Source organism: Excalfactoria chinensis, chromosome 4 (assembly GCF_039878825.1).
Source record: "Excalfactoria chinensis isolate bCotChi1 chromosome 4, bCotChi1.hap2, whole genome shotgun sequence".
Taxonomy (NCBI): Eukaryota; Metazoa; Chordata; class Aves; order Galliformes; family Phasianidae; genus Excalfactoria; species Excalfactoria chinensis.
The window spans coordinates 16,804,148-16,828,093 of NC_092828.1; the positions used below are offsets into that span (position 1 = coordinate 16,804,148).

General features: G+C 40.0%; 1 protein-coding gene across 1 annotated transcript in view; it reads right to left on the reverse strand.

Annotated features, from left to right (window-relative positions):
• DHX15 (DEAH-box helicase 15) overlaps window positions 1-22,482 on the reverse strand; it is a 45,302-nt gene extending 22,820 nt beyond the window's left edge. The window contains exons 1-6 of the mRNA XM_072334451.1: window positions 22,282-22,482; window positions 17,261-17,603; window positions 13,366-13,559; window positions 12,407-12,566; window positions 11,794-12,012; window positions 3,000-3,167 (exon numbers count right to left, since the gene is read on the reverse strand). Coding sequence (XP_072190552.1) covers window positions 3,000-3,167; window positions 11,794-12,012; window positions 12,407-12,566; window positions 13,366-13,559; window positions 17,261-17,603; window positions 22,282-22,346 — 1,149 coding nt within the window. The 5' untranslated portion in view covers window positions 22,347-22,482. The remainder of the gene's footprint in view (window positions 1-2,999; window positions 3,168-11,793; window positions 12,013-12,406; window positions 12,567-13,365; window positions 13,560-17,260; window positions 17,604-22,281) is intronic.
• Window positions 22,483-23,946: the final 1,464 nt, after the last annotated feature.

Genomic DNA, 23,946 nt, shown 5'->3' on the forward strand with positions numbered 1-23,946 from the left:
ATTAACTGCTGACACAGAAGCACAATTGCACTGACACAAAAATGTTGCAAGTCATTAAATATGCAAATTAAACTTGCACTTCCATGTTAAAAGGCTGGTCAGGCCACATTCAGCTTGCTGCTGCAAACTGTATTTTATCAGAAGTCTAAGCTTCTTCTGGACCTACTAAAACACAAAGCGTCCCTACCCAGAAGCTTCAAAATGAATTATAATGCGGCACTGGAAGGTTTTTGTCCTGCTTTTGATCACCAGTTCTATGAGAACACTTCAATACTGATAACGTAATATTGTTAATATGACTAGTCCGCAAAAACCCATCAATTTAACTTGAATTTACTGGTAATGCACTCAGAATTACGCAGGACTTCCCAAGAATAGAGGGAAAAAATAGTTATGATAGTGGATCCTTTTGTATGTCCATATTACACTTGTTAACCTAACATTATTTTAAAAGTTTAAGGAACAAAAGTAACACGGCAAGAAACCCAAGAAAAACTTAAGTTCCACAACATCTGAAGTCTAAATCAGAACCAAATCTACTTGAAAATCAGACGAAGGAAATTAGTGCTAAATTATGTAAAATAATAAATTGTACCTAATTACCTCTAACTGCAGTTTTGCAGTTTTAACTGCACTATTGCAATTAAAGAAATGGTTATGGCAAAAAGATTTCTAAATATCACATTAACAGTTTGATACCCCAAAGATTTTCAGAGATTAAACAGATTACTTGGAATATTAAAAAGCTACACATTAGCTAAATAGTCAGATCTCTACATGTTGCCCATGCATTAACCAGTAACTCAAGATTCCTGCAACAAAAAATAAAGCAAGTCTGGAAGTTCCATTCTGCTATCAGGAACTGCCTTGTTTATAGAAAGTAATGGGCAAAACTAAATGCCAATAGATTAGTTCCACAATGTAAGACTCAAAGTATGTATGTTATCTTGCACAAATTTCAACAGTCAGATTCAATGCACCTTCTTTCCTCCTCCCAATTTTAGAGTTACATGATAACCATAAAAGAGAGAATAAGAAGGAAAAGCCCTCCCCACTCCAGGATTTACCAGTGAAAATTCCACTAAAAATCCCTTAAAAATATTTTTTTTAAAAAAGCACCACAAATATGATCTGAAATTCAAATTCATCCAGAAAGAGTATGGTCGCTAATACTCTCATGTGCATTATTGGAATGCTTAAACTACAGCTAGCATTTTAACTATTAAAATTTGTAGGCAGTTTATTAACTTTAGAAACCTAAAGATTAACGCACAAATTGCTTCTCTCGAGTTTAACACTGGACTGACACAGCTGACTAAGTTACAAGCATTAATTTCCAAGTAAGACTCTCACAGTCACTTTCTTAGAAGATTGTAACTCATAGAAACTAAAGCTCAAGAAATAAGTAGTCAAATACTCCATACTCTTTGCTTAATTCATTCATTTTTACAACTGCTAGAGCCTTCCAAATGATTCAGAGCTCTTCTGAGCTGTCCTTCCTCAGCAGTTCTGAAAACCAGACTCTGCCACCAGAGCCTGTGGAAGCAGGCATTTTGTAACACAGCAGAGGCTGAGCACTCCTGGTGCTTCTTTACACATTTTGATCACTAATAGAAGATAGAACAGTAACTTCTCAGTTCATGGATACATTTTTCATTCCTAGATTTATCAGGAAGAAATGAACCTATACCAGAGCCAGAACACTTGAGTCAAACATACAATTAGAAGCACAGCAAAAAGGAAATTAAAAAATAAATAAAAATCTGTCAACATAATGGCTTCATAGGTTTGAATCTGTTGCTTACATATTATATGCCCTCAGCTGAAACTATTCCAGCCCACCAATTTTTCTTGTAGTAAGACAGTTACTACAAAGAGAGCCTCTTCAACACTGATACACACTTTGACAAATCAGCTTAATGAGAACTCCATGGCGTACCTGCTGTCCTCTTATCAAGAGTAACAGAAACTCTCAATTTTGAAGTCAGGAATTTTAGACAAATTTAAATGAAATAAACAGCTCTGAAAATCGATTTCATTCATTGGAGGTATTTACTAATACAATTTATTTTCAGTGTTAGTTTCATGACTTCAAAAAGCATATAATCTAAAATCAACACCAATAAGAGAAAGAAGATAATTTAGTAAGTAATTTCTTACAGAACACTAGGATGTTGTCACTACTATTCCACATACATTGTACTGTCCAAAAAGGCAAACAATGAAGCAATAAACTCTGCCTAAAGCAGATAGTGTGATTCAGCTTCAGATGTAAAAAAAAAATAACAGCAACCTAACTTGGTAAATGCGATAGTTTCACAGAGCAGTATTTTAGCCTCAAGAAGCTCTATCAGATTCCTTCAAACGCTTAGTTTTAGAGGAATATAAACTAGGTGAGAAAATGTATGGATATATGCATTCGGGAACTGAACTATTGTAATTCTGTTATGTGCTATGTGCTAATGCTATTTCTCAAGACTTCAGTTTCTCAATCCTTTTTGCCTGATGCATGGGAAGAACCCCAATTTCTTAGTTAAAACGACCCTCTAACTAGAAAGCTTGTTTTAACTTGTACCTTCCTGCAAGCCTTTTGAGAAACAAACAGAACACGTCCTACCCCTTCGTAGGACATTAACTGGAAGGTTCATTTCCAGAAAGAACGTGTCTCAGTAATTAATCAGGAAAATCCCATCCCTCTACATATATCAAGTGGTTGTCAAATTCAGTATTTGCTCCAACTTCTATTACTCAAAAGAAATTTGTATGAATGCCAGTTCCACTCAGTTAAATCAAACTTAGTAGAGTATGGCATCCTATACAGAAGCCTAAATTTTGAACTGCATGAAGAAGTAAATTCTTAGGTAATTCTGATTTCAAGCACGATAAAGATTAAGACTTCATTAAAGCTTTCTACTCATTGCTGCACACCTAAAATACCTGTAACTGACTTAACTGATCAACCAGCTGTGAAGAGCATATTAAAACAGCATACTATTTACCTTTCTTCCTATTGCTCCGTTTTGTTTTTTTGGTGGGGGAGGTTCAAAAATCCTCTGTTGTTGCTGAGGAGGAAGGGTAGAATACAATGGAATGATTTTGATGTCACCCACTTCCGGACCTAAGTCATCAATTTCACGTTTTATCCTCTTGCAGGCTTCATCAATCTCCTGCAAAACAAGAACAGTGGTTAAAAGAACTCCATAGGAAAGCTAATCCATTTTATGTTAGAATAACTTATCACAATTGCTCTAAGTCTATACCCAGAAAAACAATTATGATAACATCATTTAATAAAAACCAAAAAATCCCAGGTGTTTGCTGAATTTCCAGTTAAATTTTCATGAAGCTCTAAGATGCTTCAGCTTCTTCCATACTCTAATGAACAGCCTCATTTGCATGCAACATCCTTTTTCTTTTAGTCATGTTTCCTAATTAATTCTCTACAAATTGTACTAAAATTGAAATCTCTCACCCTGGAATATTAAACTGCACTCGTGACCTTTTCAATTTTCACAATCTAAAAGAAATTGATGTGCAAGATATTTAAAATAAGCCAATTAAGCTTCAATGTCACGTATCACTAATGCAATTATATGGGAGATTTGCTTCATTGTACCTAATGAGAACAAACACCTTTACAGTATAAACATGGATGCTCAGAACCAAACCTCTTAATTCGGTGCTCAAGATTTTCAAGTAAAATTAACTGAAATCCCATTTAAACAGTAGAACTGAGTGACAAACTGATGATCGTACAGATTTTCTCATGCAGTTTTGACCAAAGTACTGCATTTGCTATTCTTTCTTACACAAAGAGTTCAACGCAGCCCACTAATGATGAAGTTGCAGTTTAAAAACAAGACATAAGCCAGCTACGTATCCTACAGTTATGACAAACTGTAATGAAAATTAGGCCAAAAAATAGTGCAATTCATTACCTTCAACTTAAAATCGCTTGTATAGCTGATTAGTATAATTAAAAGTTCGTCTAATCAACAATATTTCTAGTGCACCACTGATGGGAGGATAAAATCATTATGGCAAGAAAAACAGTAAGCAAAAACATGTCTACAACATATTCCTAGAACAGAGGCCAGACTTCCTTTACCACAATTAATTCACCAGCCTGGAGCTGAAGTTATGCATAGGACAACTCACAAGAGCACATAAAACATCAATTAATATAAAGCCTCTGTAAAGATCATTGCTTTATTATATTATAAACATGGAAACAAAAGCAGCTTTCTTCATAGAAACAAAATAAATAAATAAATAAATAAATCAGGCAGAATGTAGAACAAACTTGAAACGATCTGGAGAACATCTTTAATTGAGACTTCTCAGTTTCCAGCATAACTGCATTCAGCATGTTTTAAATAAGCACACATAGTACAATTCTCATGTTCTGTACTGACCAGCATAAATATTTAACAGAAGCAAAGCAAAGTAACAGCTATATGGCCTACCTCTTTGATGTCAGTGTTTTCTTTAGTAGTAAGCCTAATGCCTTCTGGCATTATATTGCCTACTTCAATGAACTGCACATATTTACAACAGAAAGAACTTTCAAACAAAAGTGCATTTTGCCAACAAATCCAATGCACCTTTCACAACATAAGAGGCACACAAGAAACTGAGCTGCGATACCCCCTACTGGTTTATTAACAAAGAATGAATTTACTTACACTGAAGTCAATACATGGAGTTCCACTGACAAACCCTTCTAGAAAGTTCATTAGTAGCCTCTCAGTGAAAAGTAAAAGTGTAGTTGACACATCACACACAGTAGTTCAGTAAACTAGTAATTTCATGTAGCCATCCTTATGACAAAAGACTACATGTCAAAAGTAAGTAGCTGACTAACTCAGCAGCCTCATTCTCTCAAATCTGCACTTAGCTCCAAGTCTTCACAAGCTGCTACCCACACATTCATTAGAAATGTAATAGATAATCATTGTCTTACAAAAACAAAGTTAAACACTAAATCTAGTGAAGAGCTGAATTCCTGATATGAAGATCAGAAAATATTTTATGGAATTTGAACACTGCACTAAATTGGAAATATCAGATGCTGGATATTATGGACAGAATCAGCTGAGAATCATTCTCATCAGAATCCACTAAAAGAATGCAAGTCAGCAAGAGCCAGCATCACTCATTTAAACATCTTCATCAGTGACACAGACGATGGCATCAAGTGTACCCTCAACGAGTTTGAGGATGATACCAAACTGAGTGGGTGCCACTGATACACTGAAAGGAAGGAAAGCCATCCAGAGGGACCTGGACAGGCTGGAGAAGTGGGCCCATGTTAACCTAAAGAGGTTCAAATACGGCCAAGTGTAGGTGCTGCACTTGGGTCAGGGCAGCCCCAGGTATTTATACAAACTGGTGGAAAATCTCCTTGAGAGCAGCCCTGTGGAAAGAGACCTGGGGGTCCTGGTGGACAAGCAGCTGGATATGAGCCAGCAGTGCATGCCTGCAGCCCAGAAAGCCAACTGTGTTCTGGGCTGCATTAAAAAAAGGAGTAACCAGCAGGGAGAAGGAGGTGATTGTGCCCCTCTATTCAACACTTGTGAGGCCCCATCTGCAGAACTGCGTCCAGGCCTGGGGCTCCCAGTACAGGAATGTCCAGAGGAGGACCACGAAGATGATCAGAGGGCTGGAGCACCTCTCTCCTGTGAGGAAAGGTTGAGGGAACTGGGCTTGTTTAGCTTGGAGAAGAGAAGGCTCTGGGGAAACCTCATTGCGGCCTTCCAGTACTTGAAGGGAACGTTTAAACAGGAAGGGGGAATGCCTGTTTATGAGGGTGGATAGTGATAGGACAAGGGAGAATAGTTTTAAACTAAGACAGGGGAGGTTTAGGCTAGAGATTAGGAGAAAGTTTTTCACATAGACGGTGGTGGCACACTGGAACAGGTTGCCCAGGCAGGTCATGGATGCCCCATCCCTGGAGGCATTCAAGGCCAGGCTGAATGTGGCAGCCTGGTCTAGTGGTTGGTGGCCCTGCATAAGGCGAGGAGGCTGAAACAAGACAATCATTATGATTTTTTTCAACCCAGGCCTTTCTATGATTCTAAAGACAATACAAGAGAACCCTGTAGTACTGGACTGTTTAATAAGAAAAACAAACTACCACTACTTCAATTTCCATGGCGATAGATACGTATCTCTCTCCTTCAGCTGTACTGGCAGTAGGAAGGTATATGGGATCAGAGAAGCCAGTCAGAGCCACAACTGCTTAGAGCATTAGTGAAAAGACCTGCTTCAGAAGTAATCAAAGTATGCCTATTACTTAAGATGTGAGGCATAGACAATGCTAAGGTTAAGAGAACCTGATCCTAGTCCCTCACAAGAGAAGACTTCTGGAGTGTTATCTGAAAAACAGTCCTCAGAATTGTCCCAGCCAGCCTGCCTGCATTAAAGTTTTCTAAGCTCCTAACTTGATCAAAATGGATTAATATAATTAAGTGGTGGTAAACTTATCAATACTTTAAATTTAGAATGCCTAGTTCAGTAGCTTATTTTTATTTTATTTCAATCACAAGACTGCTGGCTTTTAGTTATTTCCAACTCCCTACTTGTGATCAAAGGTACTACTGGATGCACGACTCCTACGCTCACCACACTGTTGCATTATTCACTGTTTGATTCCTTCTTAGAACTGTGTAGGTCGGCAAGCCACTGCCTTCCCTCCAAGGGACAGATTCCAAGCCTTGTCATTAAGTTCAGTAAGACTTAAGCCCATATGGGAAGCAATGCTTTCCAGTGTTTTGTTTATAAAACAAAGCAAGAACACAGTGCTCAATTTCCTTTTAATTTACCAGAAGTGGTAGTACAGCCATCTGTATTTTCCACAAAACACTAAGTAGGTTACTTATGCTTCTTGAGTCTGACAATATTTTTACTCCATCTTAACCCACTTTTCCAAAGATGAGGCAGGCTGTTGACTAGTGCCTGAGCAAGAAGCACAACAAATAACAACACCTTCAGACGCAGTAATTTTTATCCTTCTCACTGAAGCTGTGCTTCTGTGCAGCTAGAAATGCAGAGTCACCAGACAATAAGGAAAATCTGAGTTTGACACCTGTTGACATAAAAAGTCCTGAATTCTCAGGAAGCCAGGACTGCAGCTTTACATTGCATTCTGGGAATAGCAACAACTGCTACTCATATCAAGCCATCAACAAATTGATAGCACAGTACTTTATTTTTCCTCTCTCACAGCTGATCAATACTTCTACAAATACACACACAAAGGTATTTCTAACTAACCAGAGAAAGCACTAGACGCAAGTTAGTTACTTCAGTGCTCAAGACAACCTTTTCATAGTCTTTTTTTGTCAACCATCCATTTCATGCTGCTCAGTGCTGCTTGCATCCCTTATCCCAAAGGTTCACATCCACCACCACTTTCTGCTTTCAAATGACACAGAAAAACTACTTACCCTACAACAAGACACGTTAGGATGGTAGAGTTGAATCCCTATCCTTTATATAAGGAACTAAATCCCTTCCCCAGCCCATCCAAGAGAAAATGTGAAACCCCTCATAGTGCTTAAAGGATGGCAAAAGGATGGAGAAAAAAGGTAAACCTCAAAACCAAAATAAACAAAAACAAACAAAAAAACCCACCCTGTTTCTTCAGCCCAACAGAGGTGATCTGGGAAAACAACAAAAAGCTGTCAGTATTTAAAACTGCAGATGTTTTAACTGATGTGGTTTAACCTCTGACTCACCAAAGGGCTTAATGAGCGATGAATTCCCACTCTACATGACCCTCCCAGCTTTGATTCCTAGCAGCAAGTACTAGAAGAAAAGCAAGATTAAAAACACAAAGCTTAATACTGTGGGGTTTGTTGTTGTTGTTCATGGTAGTAGATGGTTTGGTTTGTTTCCTTAAAGACTCTACTTTTGAAAGATTAATCACAGCAAATCTTCTGGATGTGACTTTTGAAGATATCCATGCCAATTTAATTTAAAAACATATTGGTTCCTCAGGTTCTGCATCAGAACATAGTTAAGAAAAAGAGTAAGGAATAAATGAAGCATAAACAGATCCCCAGCAACCCAAATTTTTCCAGTACTGCATCTGCACTGTTAAGTGTATCACCTCACTACTGCAATAGTTAATATTCCCTAGCTCTGCATCAAGAAGGATCTGAACATGTAATTACCAGTTCACCTAGAAGGAGCTGTATAAAATTAAGCACAGAAGGGATCAATTTTGCTTCTTATCAAGCACAGAGCTATTCCACCCCTCCCTTCTATCTACTATTGAAAATAGTCTTTACTATATTATTTAAACTGAATGATCACTAGGAAGTCACGTTCATTTTTTCCCTGATGGTATTTATGTAGTACAGAATGAGGCAAACCTACTGAAGGCTTCTAGGAGCAGTTACATATACTATGGAGTCAGAGCATCATATCATGTACAACAAGTTAGTGATGAACAAGGAGACGGAATGCGTAATTCAAACATACATTCAAAACTGCAGAAAGAAAGAAAAACTGTTATATACTAAGATCAGAATAAACAACAGTTACAATGACTGGTCTTCTGAAATTCACCATTCCAGAAGATGCTCACATTCAGAGAAACAAAACTTTGTAAAATACAAGAAAGATGCGCAACAGGGAAGGAACAGTCTTACAATGATAAAGTCAACGCTTCACCATAGCTGAGAACTCCTCTGTCAACAAGTCAACACTGAATTTGTCTCAGCATGATTGAAGCTATTTTTCAACTTGTTTTATCTGAAATATTTAATGTTGGCTTCTCAAATGAAAGGGGAGAAACTTCATGCCTTTAGCACTCAAACACAATTACTGGTATTACTCTTCTTCCAGTTTATAAACCTCAACTCATTCTATGTGAAGCTGAAATGAGACAACCTGTGTTCACTGCAAACCACCATACATTAACCACCTTAGTATCACTCAAGCACTACTTAGACTAAAGACAGTTGTTAACTTTGCCTTCAGTTTCCACATAAGAAAGTCTCTGCCACTTTCTTTCATTTTCAGTGATTAAGCAACCTGTAAAGAAAAAAAAATGACCTCAAAAACAGCCTATGTTGTATCACAAACACTTCTCAACTACTGGGAAGGAAAACCGTTAGTTAAGCAGAAATTACCCTCATCCAATTAAAGGCTTATTTAATTAAGATTCCTTTGACTCCTGAGAGTGTTTCAACTGGGCCCAGCAACACAGTCTTCCCTGATAACTCCTGGTTCCATCATCAACCTTGTCTTAACCTCAATCCAGTTTATCACCTATATAAAAATCACTACAGACCCTGTGAGAAGCCAGGATACCCTCTCTCTGACTTAGACCACTACTATTACTAACCTAAAATCTTTTAAAAGATATCTAAACAACTCACACCTGCACGCTTACGCTTAGGACATCATCCCAAACTTCACTTAGCTTTGCAAATCCATCTTTTAAATAAGAAATAGAATCATCCTGCATTCTATTCAAATGGTTTTCCAAAAATAAAAACAAGAAGATCTAGAGAACATCTCTAGCTGGGGAAGAAAAGAAAAAACAAAAACCAAGAGTACAAGACTTGAGGCACTGAGCCTACTGGATCTGAATCAAACAGCAGTACATGCACCACACTTATCAGCTCTATAAATTCCAACAGATTACATCATTTCAGACTCAGTTGTAGTATAAGCCTAGACTTTATTATGATACTCAAAGATGGACCTAAAAAGAGCCCCAAAACATCATGGATGAAGAGGTCAGAGTATTTCACACCCTCTCCACAGATGCTAAAGACTTGACTTCACTCTAATTAGCTGATTCACACTAAGTCCAAGCAGAGCTGCTCCACTGTCAATACCATCCACTGATACATGAAGTTGACCTCTCTATATAAAAAACGGGATTGTGGCTTACAAATGCAAGATAAGTAATTCAGTAAGACAATACAGGAATATTATTAGACATACTTATGCATAACTGTCTCTATGTGCGTCATATACATGTGGTTTTAAAAAACTTGTAACACACCACCCTGTAAATTAACTGCAACACTCAAATAATTTATTCACACTATAGAACAGTCTCTCTCTCAAGTAGCAGTGAGTACTAAAGGATGAGTTCAGACCCATTTACTAAACATGAAAGTAGAGTTATTCCAATACAGTCATTAACATGAAGATTCTGCCCTGCAACAACACCCACAACTGTTGCATCACATGATTAACACCAACATACAGCAGTTGATGTAGTAGACAACCAAAACTTTAGAGGATAATCCTTAATTCCTCTAGAAAGGAAAAGATCCGTTTGATTAAGCATTCTGGTTAAAGACACCGAAATCTGCTGAACAGTTGCAAAGCACAGTTTAATCTTTTCACCACCAATTCCATTCACCTCCTTGGAACAGCTGACTCAGGAATTCTCCTCTTTACCAATGAAACACCTCTAACCTACAACTTCTAACCAAAAACCTAACCTTCAAAGCCACGGTCCTTCAATATGTTCCACTCTCCATGTTTTTAACCTGCAGCAATATTCTAAGTGAAAGAGGAATAACGTGAAAGCCTGTGACTGTCCCTCTTAAAGAAAGTATTTTATTTTTGTTCTCTAATGGAAGAGATTGTTGGCCAGAAGACTTCTGTAATGAAATACCTTAAAGCCAATCTAGCGGGCAATATAGATGCATCTGTATGACCATATCTACACAACAGACCTTCAGCAACACTGATTATTTGTGTAGTTTCTTTCACCCTTGGCATAGGTAAGGCTGTCCACATTCAGATTACAGAAAGACACAAAGCTGTTTCAAACCACATGAAGGATCTCTTTAAGACAAGAGCCTGCAAGACCAGTGAGTCATAGGACTGTGTCTACAGGAAGAGCAGAGACCAAGGACAAAACAAGAAGTGGCTACAGGTCAAAAACAGCAACATGCTGAGCAAAGTGTCTCTTGAAATGAAAAGATTGGGCACACTTTAAAAATATATATATAAAAAGAAAAAGAGAATTCCCTTTAGCAGTATCTTCACTACCAGAGCAAACACAGAATAACAACCCTCAACAGTTTTGCTAGCTGCATTTTTTTCTCAATGTTAGAAATAGGGATTTTACATCATTTGATTGAATCAACTTTTCACAAGGCTTTATATTTTAAGTTTCCTCCATCACAGTCTGCTGATATTCAAAGAATGTAAAAGCAGATTAGTAAAAATATACAGTTTACATGAGACAAAAGATTTAAGATTTCCACAAAATTATTTCTTGTTGCAGTTCAGCTTAAGCACTTTTGTAAAACCACCTTTCGTAAGACACCAAGTATATTTTTGAGATGTAATTCCCATCATTTGTGGTGCAGAGCAACCATTATGTAATAAAGCCATTCACAGAAGGGAAGAAAGAAGCATTTTTATTAAAACTAATTCTGAGAGCTCTCAGCACCAGAAGCAAAGTGCCAATTTTCTGCTAAGTCATACCATACCCATCCAGAAATGGACAAAAAAAAACACATTTTCAGTCAACCCCCCCCCTTGCTGCCAGATATCCAGGTGTTTTCAGTTCATCTCAGTACAAACCTGGGTCTCACATGCTATGTTCCTACTTCAGAAATAAAAGACTAAGATGAAAACTTTATGAAAACTTTCACCTTGCAAATTCATTTCAAGTACTTAACCGCTATGTACGGCAAGCAGTTCCTAACACCATACCTGAACGATAAAGCAAACTACACATTTCAGACTGTACAAGTCATTTTCAACAGTTTCTGCATGAAACAATGAGTGAAAAAAGGAAAAAAATACCTCTTGTCCAGTAAGAAAGAGTAGAAGATCTCCTTCCTCCTCTTCACACATATGAATCTGGATCACTGTTCGAATGGCAGCCTCAAGGTAATCCCTTTCTGGTTCTGGAGTATAGAATATCTCCACAGGATGGGTGCGACCCGGAATAGTTAAAAGAGGGCAGTTATCAAAGTAGATCTGAAACTTGCCAGCATCTAAAGTAGCACTCATAACTATAACCTGTAAATTTAGACAATAAAAAAAAAGTTACCCCAAAGGCTGACAAGGACCTGTGAAAAGTTACACAAACAAAATACAGCAGCAAGAAAGCCATGATTTAAGCATGCTTCTATCACTAAAGTACAGTACCTTTATTTCCATATCCAAAAATCCATCCTAATTAAATATGGAAAGGTACAGATATAACTGACTTTCTAGTATTTTCTTTAATACAAACTGCACTTAGGCCTTCCCTAGCATTATCTTTCTAATAGAGTTCACCATTAACAGATCAAAAAGCCTCTTGATCTTTGTCAGTTGATTATTTTTCTTTATAATTACCTAGTGGTAAAACACACACTCTTCTTCAGCATGGCTGAACACAAAGATGTTGCTAGGCTTCATCATTACTGACCTTCAAATCAGCTCTCTGTCTTACAACTTCTTTCAAAACTCCCATCAAAATATCCGTAGCCAGTGTTCTCTCATGGGCCTCATCAAGAATTATAACACCATAGCGCTCCAGCAAAGGATCATTCATTGCTTCACGAAGTAACATACCATCAGTCATATACCTGAATACAAAGACAATTTCTATTTATTACATCTGATACAGAATCCTCTCTCTTATTATTCACTAGGTTGCTTGAAGAAAGCCTTTATAAACCTTGTTTTTAGAACAGAAGCATTAGTAAACTATTTCCAGCAAAGCAACAAATCCATTTACATTTTCACACAGAAGTTACCATAGGGTATATATAAATGAAATCTGGCAGTAGAGATTAAGCTTAAAAAGTGAAAGGGTCAACAAGTTTTGGCAACATTAATGAGTAGTTTTAAGACTATTACTGGCAAACTTCCAGATCTACAATTAAAGACAGGAAAATAAAGGAAAAAAATACAACTCAAATCCTAGAAACACTCCTGCAACAGTTTCATTTTTAACTGAGCATTGTGAATGAGATCTGCAAACCACATACTAAGTGAGCTTGGTTTCACTTACAAAGCACTGGAATCTAGAACAGCTAACAAATGAAACACTAGCATACACAAACTTCAGTTATGTGCCATAGATTTAAGCACAGATCAGTTCTGAAGCTTACTAGTACCTCTCCTTACTAGTGAAGCAAACTCCTAAACTTCACCAGAATTATCTTGGTACTAAGTTACCACTAATAGAAGTTAACTCAATACATAATTTTTCTTTAAGAACAATTCATTTTTAAGTCTACTCCACACCCACGGCCTATATTTTTTTCATCTGACACTACAGCTTCCATCTCTTTTCCAGTCACTACCACTTCCTCATTACCCTTTTCAAAACCTTGCGAACACCCTCCACAGGGATCTTTATTGGACAATCACCGTACTTACTTGAGAATGGTCTTTGCACTACTGCAGTCTTCAAATCGAATTGAGTAACCAACCTCCTGGCCCAGCATTACATCCATCTCATCAGCAACCCTCTGTGCCACACTCATTGCAGCCACTCTCCTCGGCTGGGTACATGCTACTCCCCTCTTTGGTCCAGGTAATGAGCGCATGTAGTCAACACACCACTGAGGGATCTGCCAAGAAATAAAAATAAAACAAAATCAGTTTCAACCACAGCTTTAAGATCCAGATGCAATGTATATAACACAGTGGTTATATCAAATAAATATATTCATAATTCCACTGAGGTGACAACTGTACATACAAAAATATCCAGAGTAGAGAAGCAAACAGAGTACTTAGACTCAAAACAACTAATTAAACCATACACACCTTAAGTATGTAACAATCTCTGAAGTTACCAAGGAAATAAAAGAGGCTCACAGTACCTCTGCGCACTGTTAGTTTAGTAGCTTACAAATTATACTTAGCATCTTTAAAAAAATATATATTGCTCATTAATGTAGATTAAACAAAAAAAGGTATTTTAATTATATAAAACTTGGCTACCCAGGGATCATGACAAATAAGCAAGTTATGCTAATTTGGTTAACACTTGTTCTTTGGAATTCTTATAAACCAGGTATGAAATCCCAGTGTTTCAGTTCCTGTAATAACACGCTTTGCTTATTTGTCAGGCACTAGTTTTCCAGGAAAGTCAGAATAATAAACAGCTTTACTTTGAAGACTTTGTAAGGTCAGTAACAGCCTGAAGAAAATTTAATATTATTAACATGTTCCATGCAATGTTTCATGAGGAGACAACTTCCAGGCAGAGCCAGTCCTAAGTCTACAGATGATATAAAATCTACTCCTCCTCACTAATTGGTTTTAACTATTAGAAAAAGCTCAGAATTACAGAAAACAAGGTTACCATTCATGCACTGAACCAATACAGAATAGTAGAAAGAGCTGTGCAGTTTTAAGTAACCTAGGCAGATTTTTCTTCTCTAATGCTGTATTTCTACAGCAAAATGGAAACAACTGAACATACGCACAACAGACAATTGTAGACTAATGAAAAGCTGGTTTTTTTTTCTTAACAAGGAGAACATACCCCCCACTGTAAGTACAGAAACCAAATTTGAAAAAAGCAAAGATTAACAACTGAACAAAAGAACTCAAATAGAAAATCCTATTCAAAACTAAAAATACCAACAGCTCATGAATACTGAAGACATGAGTCTGGAATCCCACCCAGTAGCACATACACACTTTCCAGGAGTGGGACACAGAAAAATGAAGCTGCTTCTCAAGTGACTAGTAAAAACTCAACTCTGAATGAGGCAAAGCTTCTTAACTTTACACAGAACCAATCCTGACATCAGCTTTAAAGCAGGTTTCTCAGGACACAGTAAAGGGAAATAAAAGTAATTTAGAGGCCATTTTCCAGGAAACAACAAAACCTACAATGCTGTCACCAAATGAAAGACAAAGCCTATGTAGACTTCAAGACATGAATCTGATTTAGAAGATCACCAGAACAGTTTTCGTGTCCCACTTTAAAAAAGACAAAGGACCATCATGTATGTTTTTTACTTGAGTGATGATCACTTTCAGGAATGTGAAACAACTTCCATCATCTAGATCTTACAGACCAAAGTTAACTCCACTGATGCAAATATAAAAATCCTAAATTTCCTTAATAAAAAGGAACCTCAATTAAATCTCAACCTCAATGACTTCAATGGAGAGATTTTCAAAGATAACTACCAACAAAAAAAAAAAGGGGGTAGAGAAACAGAGACCAGTGAAACCAAAGATAAAATCAGTGAGGACTGTTGCAGTCCATTTTCAAGCCAAAAGAAAACCACATTTTTTAAAGGAATGCAAGACAGGAGTGGAAGGCGCACTGTTCTGCCTGTTCTGAGATACTTCAATCCAATGAACTTTCTGGCTAAAGTTATGGTAGAATTCCCAACTGTCATTGGTTAATAGTGGAGTCCAACTTTCACTCATGTCAGCTCTCTTGTAGGCTACAAGAACAGCAGGAGATAAAGCCACGCTCAGTATAATGCTGCTTCTAAATTTCCAGTGCCACAAAAACTTGCAGGAAAGTGGCATCCCTTGTTATGGCAAACATCCTATGCTTTATAGTTAAAACTCTCATCTAAAGAATACATTTAAATTATTACAGCAGTACCATAAATAATCTCACACTTAAAAGGGAGTGTACATTGCAAACAGCACATTTAACTTTTCTAAATGAGATTCAACTCACTCATTTCATAATTACAAAACTGAACTTAGTCTGAGAATGTTTAAAGAAAATAATTTAGAAGCTTAAGATTAAATTACAAAGCAAGTCACGGCAAATCCTGGAGAGATGAAAACTAGTAGTCTACATAAAACATACTTCAGTTTAATAGAGTTGGGGTTGCTATTTTTTAATTTAAAGTAAGTCTGTGAAACAAGGCTTTCACAGAAAATTCCTATCTCCTATTAGTTCCAACTTTCTCAAACCTGGGGGCTCATCAAGACTGAAGCAAAAAAATGGATTTTATGAAGGGGGGGAAAGGACTTGCCAGATGGCAGCTCACTCAGAAGATCTGCAACTACTACAGCCATTAAAGTTAAGAATTGCTTTGGAAGGCCAAATCCCACAAGACTTCCATGAATGCTAACCCTCCATCAGGTAAAAGAAAGCATTAATAGTTCATGTACATACTTAGTTTGAACATTCAAGCACAGAAGAATATCATGCTCTGACCAATGGATGTAAGGAGATGGAAGCAAGACAGCCACTCATCAAATGGCCTAAGACAGCACTTAAGAATGCAACACTGTCACATTCAAAACAACAGTTTCCCTAATTGATAGCAGGATTGTTTTCAGTAACATATTTCTATAGAGGCATTCAGGAGATCTGCAGCCTCACAGTCAGAACCCACAGGAAGCACAGAAGGAACCTTCTATACAAGAAGCTACCTAAAATGCACAGTAAAATAGCACAAAACATCACAACATTCAGGTATATAGACATAAAAGGTATTCACTATCCAATGTTCTTCACATTTTTTAGACTAACAAATTTTATAATTTACAAAAATCTTCCAGGACTTGCAGTGAGTTAGCTATAATCCCTTTTATGAAGATCAGAACATATCCTCTAGTTTTTAACTTAGTCTTAGATGAAAGGCATTTATCAGATTAGAGAACAAAGGTCTTTTTAATATCATTTTTCCACAGAGATTTTAAACAGCACACCAGAGAACAGTTCAAGAGTTGAGCATGTTCAGCTATAAACACAACACTGCATGCCCTTCCTTATATGTTCCCCATTTTCCCAATCCCCAAACTCTTAAGGGCTAGTGAAGCTCTGCATACCTGCTGTCATTGAGGAAGACCACATCAAACCAGTACCTGATATTCCCATTGAGTTCTTACCTGTAGCACTAAGGTTCAGAAAACACTAATGTGACCTTATTTCCGCAACATTTTACCTACTTTCAAGCAGCCACCTACATAAACTGCTAAGTGGATACAAATTTGAAGCCAGCACCTCAATTGGTGGATCTGTACACTTCTGTCTAATAGACCAAAAAACAAAACAAACAAACAAAAAACTATCTTCATCTACTAAACATGTAACCACCAGGGAGCCTACAGGAGGTAAAGCCAGAGACCACAGTACGGTTTAAAACAAGGGAAGGTGAAAGATTTTCCTCACGTACTTCTGCATTTGTTAAGCAAATCATACACTCATCAAATCAGTTTTGCTTGTTATTATTATTCTGCATAGTGACATTCAAGATACCAAATAAAGACTCGATCCCCTTACTTAGCAACCATCTCAACCTTTAAGAACTCCACTATTGTGTAAGTAAGAACTCACCTGTGTTGTTTTACCAGACCCAGTCTCTCCAACCAGCACAAATGACTGATGCCTAATCAAGATATCCGTGAATCTTTCTTTATATTCCCAGACAGGAAGCTGTAGTCGTTTCTTCAGTATGTCATAATAACGAGGCGTATGCGGTAGATTTGTGAAAGGGTTAATACTGTGTGGAATCATTGCTGGTTTCATAGGTGGTAACCCAGCAGCAATGAGCGTAGAGTTAGATGCAGCTCGCAACTCCTTTTCCTTCTCCCTTTCTCTGTCACGATCTCTATCTCTGTCACGATCCCTGTCACGATCTTTCCGGTCATCACGGTCCCTGTCTCGGTCACGATCCTTCCTAAAATGAGTTAGGAAACAGAAGAAAAATTAGGATATTTAAATGTTAGGAAGAGATTTGAACACAAATTGATTTTAAACATCTCCACAACAAGGTGAATATAAACCAAATATTTTAAGGATTCCTTCCGACAGTTATCTGGGATATTAACAAAGTGCAACCATTTATATTTCTAGTACTGTGCATCAATCACCATACACAACTACTGCCACAGTTCCTCTTGTCATAAGCAAGGCCACGGAGACCGCCATCTTAACCCTCTTCATTTAATGGCTGTTAGCAACCTGCTATATGCTCTATGCTTCTCACAACTCTTTCTGCAAGTGCACAAAAATATGAACATTATTACCCTTCAAGCCTAATTAACAGGAGAATTAGGCCAGCCACAGAAACTGATAATAAATGAGCCCCGAAAAAGTTTGAATCTAAAATCCCAGAATTACTTTGGAGCTTTCCAAAAAATAATAAAAGATATTTTTTTTAAACAAGTCTTCCACACAATTCTAACTCAACTTTGATTGCTGAGTTAGAAACTTAGACTTAAAACTAAGAAGTTACGGTGTCCTGGGTCCGGTCTTGTTCAACTTCTTCATCAACAACCTTGATGAGGGGATAGTGGCCACCCTCAGCAAGTTTGCGGATGACACGAAGCTGGGAGGATTGGCTGACACGCCTGAAGGCTGTGCGGCCATTCAGAGAGACCTGGACAGGCTGGAGAGCTGGGCAGTAAGAAACCGGATGAGGTTTAACATAAGCAAGTGTAGAGTCTTGCACCTAGGTAGAAATAATTGCATACACCAGTACAGGCTGGGGGAAGACCTGCTGGAGAGGAGCTCTGCTGAGAGGGACATGGGCATCCTGGTGGACGACAGGTTGGCCATGAGCCAGCAGTGTGCCCTTGTAGCCAAAAAGGCCAATGGCATTCTGGGGTGCATTAAAAAGAGTGTAGCCAGCAGGTCGAGGGAGGTGATCCTCCCCTTCTACTCTGCCTTGGTGAGGCCTCATCTGGAATACTGTGTCCAGTTCTGGGCTCCCCAGTACAAAAAAGACAGGGATCTCTTGGAAAGAGTCCAGCAGAGGGCCACAAAGATGGTGAAGGGCCTGGACCATCTCCCCTACGAGGAGAGACTTAGGGAACTGGGTCTGTTTGGCCTTGAGAAAAGAAGGCTGAGAGGGGACTTGATCCAGGTTTATAAATACCTGAAGTGTGGGAGCCATAGTGGCGAGGCTGGTCTCTTTTCAGTAGTGCGTGGGGACAGGACTAGGGGCAATGGGCTGAAACTCCAGCATAGGAAGTTCCGCACAAATGTGCACAAGAACTTCTTTACAGTGAGGGTGACGGAGCACTGGAACAGGCTGCCCAGGGGGTGGTGGAGTCTCCTTTGGAGATATTCAAGACCCGCCTGGACGCCTACCTGTGCGACGTGGTGTAGGGAGCCTGCTTTGGCAGGGGGGTTGGACTCGATGATCTCTAGAGGTCCCTTCCAACCCCTACAATTCTGTGATTCTGTTTTCTGCAGTATCGCCTCCTACCATCTGTTTCGACAACAGCATGTGTACACTCCCATTTGTCCCATCCTGTCACCAAAGCTCAAACATTGCTATATCTGCGCAATTTGTGAAAATCTCTACTACCTAAACAAACTATTCCACACCTTCATCACAATGAAGAAATACAAACTTAAGAACATATACTAGGAAAAAACTTATTACACGGCTTCAAGTTATAAATCTACTCAATTTTCTCTAAACTAAAATAATCTCCAAAGTTAAAATCAAAGTAGCAATATCAGAACAAGTCAGTGGCAAATAACTGGCATTAAACACCAACCAATCTTGGACTGATCCACTACTTCTACCAGAGATATGAAGTATACTTTCTTCTAACCATAAAGTCCAAGAAATAATTAAATTGCAAGTGCACTGAAACAAGGTTATTTTTGTTGCAGTTGTAAGCTCAAAATTGCATCTCACCTCAGTCTCTGTGGCAGTTTCAGATCACTAAGATCTGCGTACCAGTCTCCGCACACAATTCTGCTTCCCCTACTGAACCCTGATACGCTCACCAAGAAATCCCCTGGTTTACCAAAGAAACACAGCCACACATTTCCAATAAAACTCCCAAACTTATTGCAATTTGGTACTTTGAAGTGAGTCCCGCTTTACCAATAAATTCCATTTTTCTAAATTACATTTTAAACAACTACAAGTTAAAAAAACAACTGGCATTTTTATCTGCAAAACTTTTGAACTAGAACTGCTAAAGTAATAAGCAAACTTCTAGCTAAAGTAAATTAAATGGACAGCGAGTATGAACCAAACTAGTACTGTTACTCCCCAGTGACTGTTATCTCATTAACTCTTCACTCATACCAGAAAAGGAACTGATTAAGTTCTACCTACATTTCAGAAGTCAAAAAGCCTAGTTAAAGGTCAACCAAGAGAGTTGATTCTCTGTTCCGAAAATGTTTAAGAACAGCATAAAAGAGGGGAATCAGACATCAGCACAGAAAAAACAGACCGCATGTCACATCCTCAAATCTAATCATCAATATTAATCTTTCTACAACAGCACTACTTTCCTAAGAGAATGTCTCTCAGCCTTCCGCTACCACTGCAATCTAGCAGGCACACCAGGTGCCCTGCATCAGAACAAGGGACAGGCAGAGTGATGGTTACACTGCCCAATGATTCAACTAAAACCTCTGGAAATGCAACTTGGCAGTTCTTCATTAATGGAATGTCACATTTAAGTCACTCCTCATCTCTGCGCTTAACAGCCTGACCACGAACCCTAAAACAAACAACTAACGTAAAAGAATGAGAACTTAATCACATTTGTCTTGTGTGTGAAGTCCATAACAATCTTCATAAATGGGAAGAGGTTGGTGGCGATGGTGGGTTTTGTTGGACATTTATATTTATTAGTTGGATTTTTGTTCTCATGAGAGGTTGCCTGGTTTGCTACCTGAACTCCTTATGCCCACCAATACAAAACTAACACCAATGATACATGCATTTTTGCCACTACTAAGGAGACAGAACAATAGTTGTTGGCAGTTGATGCAAGCAGCTGCAGTTAGATTGGCATTTCTGCTCTTTACCTAAGAAAATCAGTGAAAACGATACATCACAGTAACACAGCAACTGTGATGTTACACAACACCAAACAAAGATAAGCACACTTAGAAGAATCCATCAGGTTTTAAATTGCACGCATGCAACTTGCACAGCAGCACCGTAACAGAAAACTTCCAACCAATTCACATCTCCCCCAAAAGCTTTCGTCTTCACAGAGGATTCTTCAGGACAGCAAGGTAACAGAAGTGGCGTCAAGCCACTAAGGCTGCAAGAACAGCTTCAAACCGACAGCACGACTGCCATGTGGGGTTACACACACTGATACAGGCCTCAATCAAGAAAGAACACAGCAACAACTCAACCTAATTTTACACTGCAGTCAGGTGATCCAGGTTGAAGGCAAGGTACACTGCTATTCTATACATGATGTGGTATCTATTCAAGGAGCTAATTCAGTTTAATCCAGTTCCAAAACCAATTAAACTGCAGAAAGCCACAGCATGCAGAATTCGACAAGAATATACATGTTGGCAACAACTTGTGCATCTCAGCCTTATGTAGGCTGGAAAACCTACCAATCCTTACATAAGCCAGGACAACTTAGGATGAATAGTGCGCCTTGTGCGAGATGAACTAAGATCTCAATGACTATTACAAAGAACTAAACTCAACAAGTCCACAGTGCCTAACTCTTAGTCCTATGCCACTTACAGACCTTCAGCTCTTGCAAGTTTTGGGAGCAGGAATAAGCATTCTTCTCGGATCAACACTTTTGCCTAAACAACACTGCTGGGCTTCAGGAAGGAGCAGATTCAGGATGGGTTCTGTGCTTCCCAAGAAGGGCAGGCCAGATAAACACAGCCCTCCTTCCTGAGCCTTCTGAGGCCCTTTGCTCCCAAACCAACATCAGGGAATACAAAATATGAAGAGACCGCACTAGAACAGCAACGGCACATTGCTTGTGCACCCACCCAGCCACTAACCTTGATGAAAGACTGCTAAAGCTGGTGCATGGCGCCCTAAAAGTAACTAACGCAAAACAAAGAAACCTACTCCCTCCGTGACATCCTACTCCAACCCCACCTCGCACTGCCTCCTCACATGAGGCGCAACCCCAGCCGGGTACCCAGAGCAGGCAGCTAACAAAGGAATAACGATCCCGCCCGCTCAGGGACTAAGCGCGCAGTACCTCACGCTGCCCCCTTGGATCACGCTTGCCACAAAACGAAAACGACACAAGCGCACCAAAGAGGAGATGCGGAGGAGAAGGAATCTGCAGGCCGCACACAAAGCGCCGAGCCGCGCCGCCCCGCCGCCCCCAGCCCAACCCGGCCCGGCCCGCGGCCCCTCCTTCTCCTCCCCGCCCGCTCCCCACCGCCGCCATCCGCCTCCCCCACTCGCAAGGCCGAGGCTGGGCCCAGGCCCCACGCTGGAGCGCGCCCGGGCCTCGCCGCTCCCATCCCTTCCTGCCGGCCCGCACGGCGGAGGCTCCGTCCCACGGGGAGCGGCCCGGGCCCCGAACGAGCAGCCGATTACGCGGGAGCGGCGCTGATCCCCCCCCATCCTCCCGCCCGCCACGGGCCGCGCTGCCTCTTACCCGTCAGAGCGCTTCTTGCTGGAGCTGTAATCATCGCCCAGATCTAAGCGGTGGCGCTTGGACATGGCGGCGGCCGGAGTGGCGGAGAGCCACTGGGTACAGCGGGGCCGGGTAGGACGGGACGCGCTTTCCGCTTCTCGAGCAGCAGCGACGGCAGCGGCGCCGCGAGGCCAGGCGCAGCCACTAAAATGGCGGCCGGAAGGAAGAGCCGGGGCTGCGCGAGCCGCTGCCGCGCGCGCGCACGGGGCTGAGCTCGGCGGAGCCGTCCTGCGGTGCGCCGGCACCGCGCGGCCCCGCCCCGAGCGGCCCAACGGCTTCGGCCCGCAGCGCTGAGGTGGTGCCGGGCTCCGAGTGCTGTGACACGGGATGGCGGCGCCTCGCAGGCGAGGCTCGTTTCCACAGTCCGTTCCGTTCCCCGGGACAGACAAGTCACCGGAACAGGAATATTTCCATGGTGGAAGTTAAAAGCAGAATGATGTTGGCGCGTAGTTTTTGCGGGCCGTTGCTGACGTCCGTGTGTGTAGAAAAATGCAGCCTTTCACAAGTCACCTGAAGCAGCAGATGTGAGGAAATCAGCGACATTCAGACCACGAGCTCTAAAAGCTCGTGCATTTAGGACTGCTAGTACGAGGGAAGCCCACGTTCCTAACACCACCACTATCACATCAAAGTTCCTAGGTGTGAACACACACTGGTATTTCATAACACAACTGCTGAAGTGCAACAAGACATGTGAGCTAAAAATGCCATTTTCTCAATACAGTTATCAGGTCTTTCTTGTGCACTGATTTCACATTTCCAGCCAATATAGCCTCCAGCAGCAATCTATGGCTCAGGCTGGATCCAGCAAACCTGCCTTTAGGGTTGTTTCTGTGTCCTGAACTGTGTTCTTCATCTCCAGCCTCCCCAGTACCTTCTAGGAACTGAGTTAACCATCCATGCAAGCTGTGTTTGTTCCATGACTGTAGGCAGAGATGAGGCTGAGCAGAAGACAAAAGTCAGGCAAAATAAGATATCCCTAAATGAGATGTCCTAAATGAAAAGGATGTGAACTGTTTCACCACTGACAGGAGCACTCTTATTTCTAGGCAGACTCCCATGCTCTCACAACTAGATCCTTCAGCTGTTTCTCCTCTCATTCATCATTAAGTCTTAGCAGCTGCCTTGCTTTCCAAAACAGTCACTTGATAATACAGCATAGCTCATAAAAGTCAATCTCTGAGAGCTTCTCGAAAGGCAAGAAGGACGTTTCTTGATAGTTATCTACTGTTGGACATTCTCTTGTCTGTTCCTCCCTGCTTTCCCAGTATATTTCATGTTCTCTTAGTGCTGCAGTAGTGGTTTAAATTAATGTCTCAGATAAGACAGGTTAATATTATGGCAACACGTTTCATTCCTATCTCTTCATCTAGGTGCACCTGATGAAAAATACATTGTTTTCCAAGTCATCCTCCCTGCCTGTTCTCACTGCCTTTCTGCCAGAGATTACCAAAACCTTCACCTAGCTACTTGCAGGAGTGGTTGCTCCCCAGCACTTTGGTCAAAGGAATTAGGTTAGTTCAGATGTTTTGAATAAGAATTTTTTGTTAACTCGTGTAACTCCGAGGGCAAGAGAGTATTCTCACAAATGGCTCAGCTAGCAAACCTGAAAATGGTCAGAAAAAA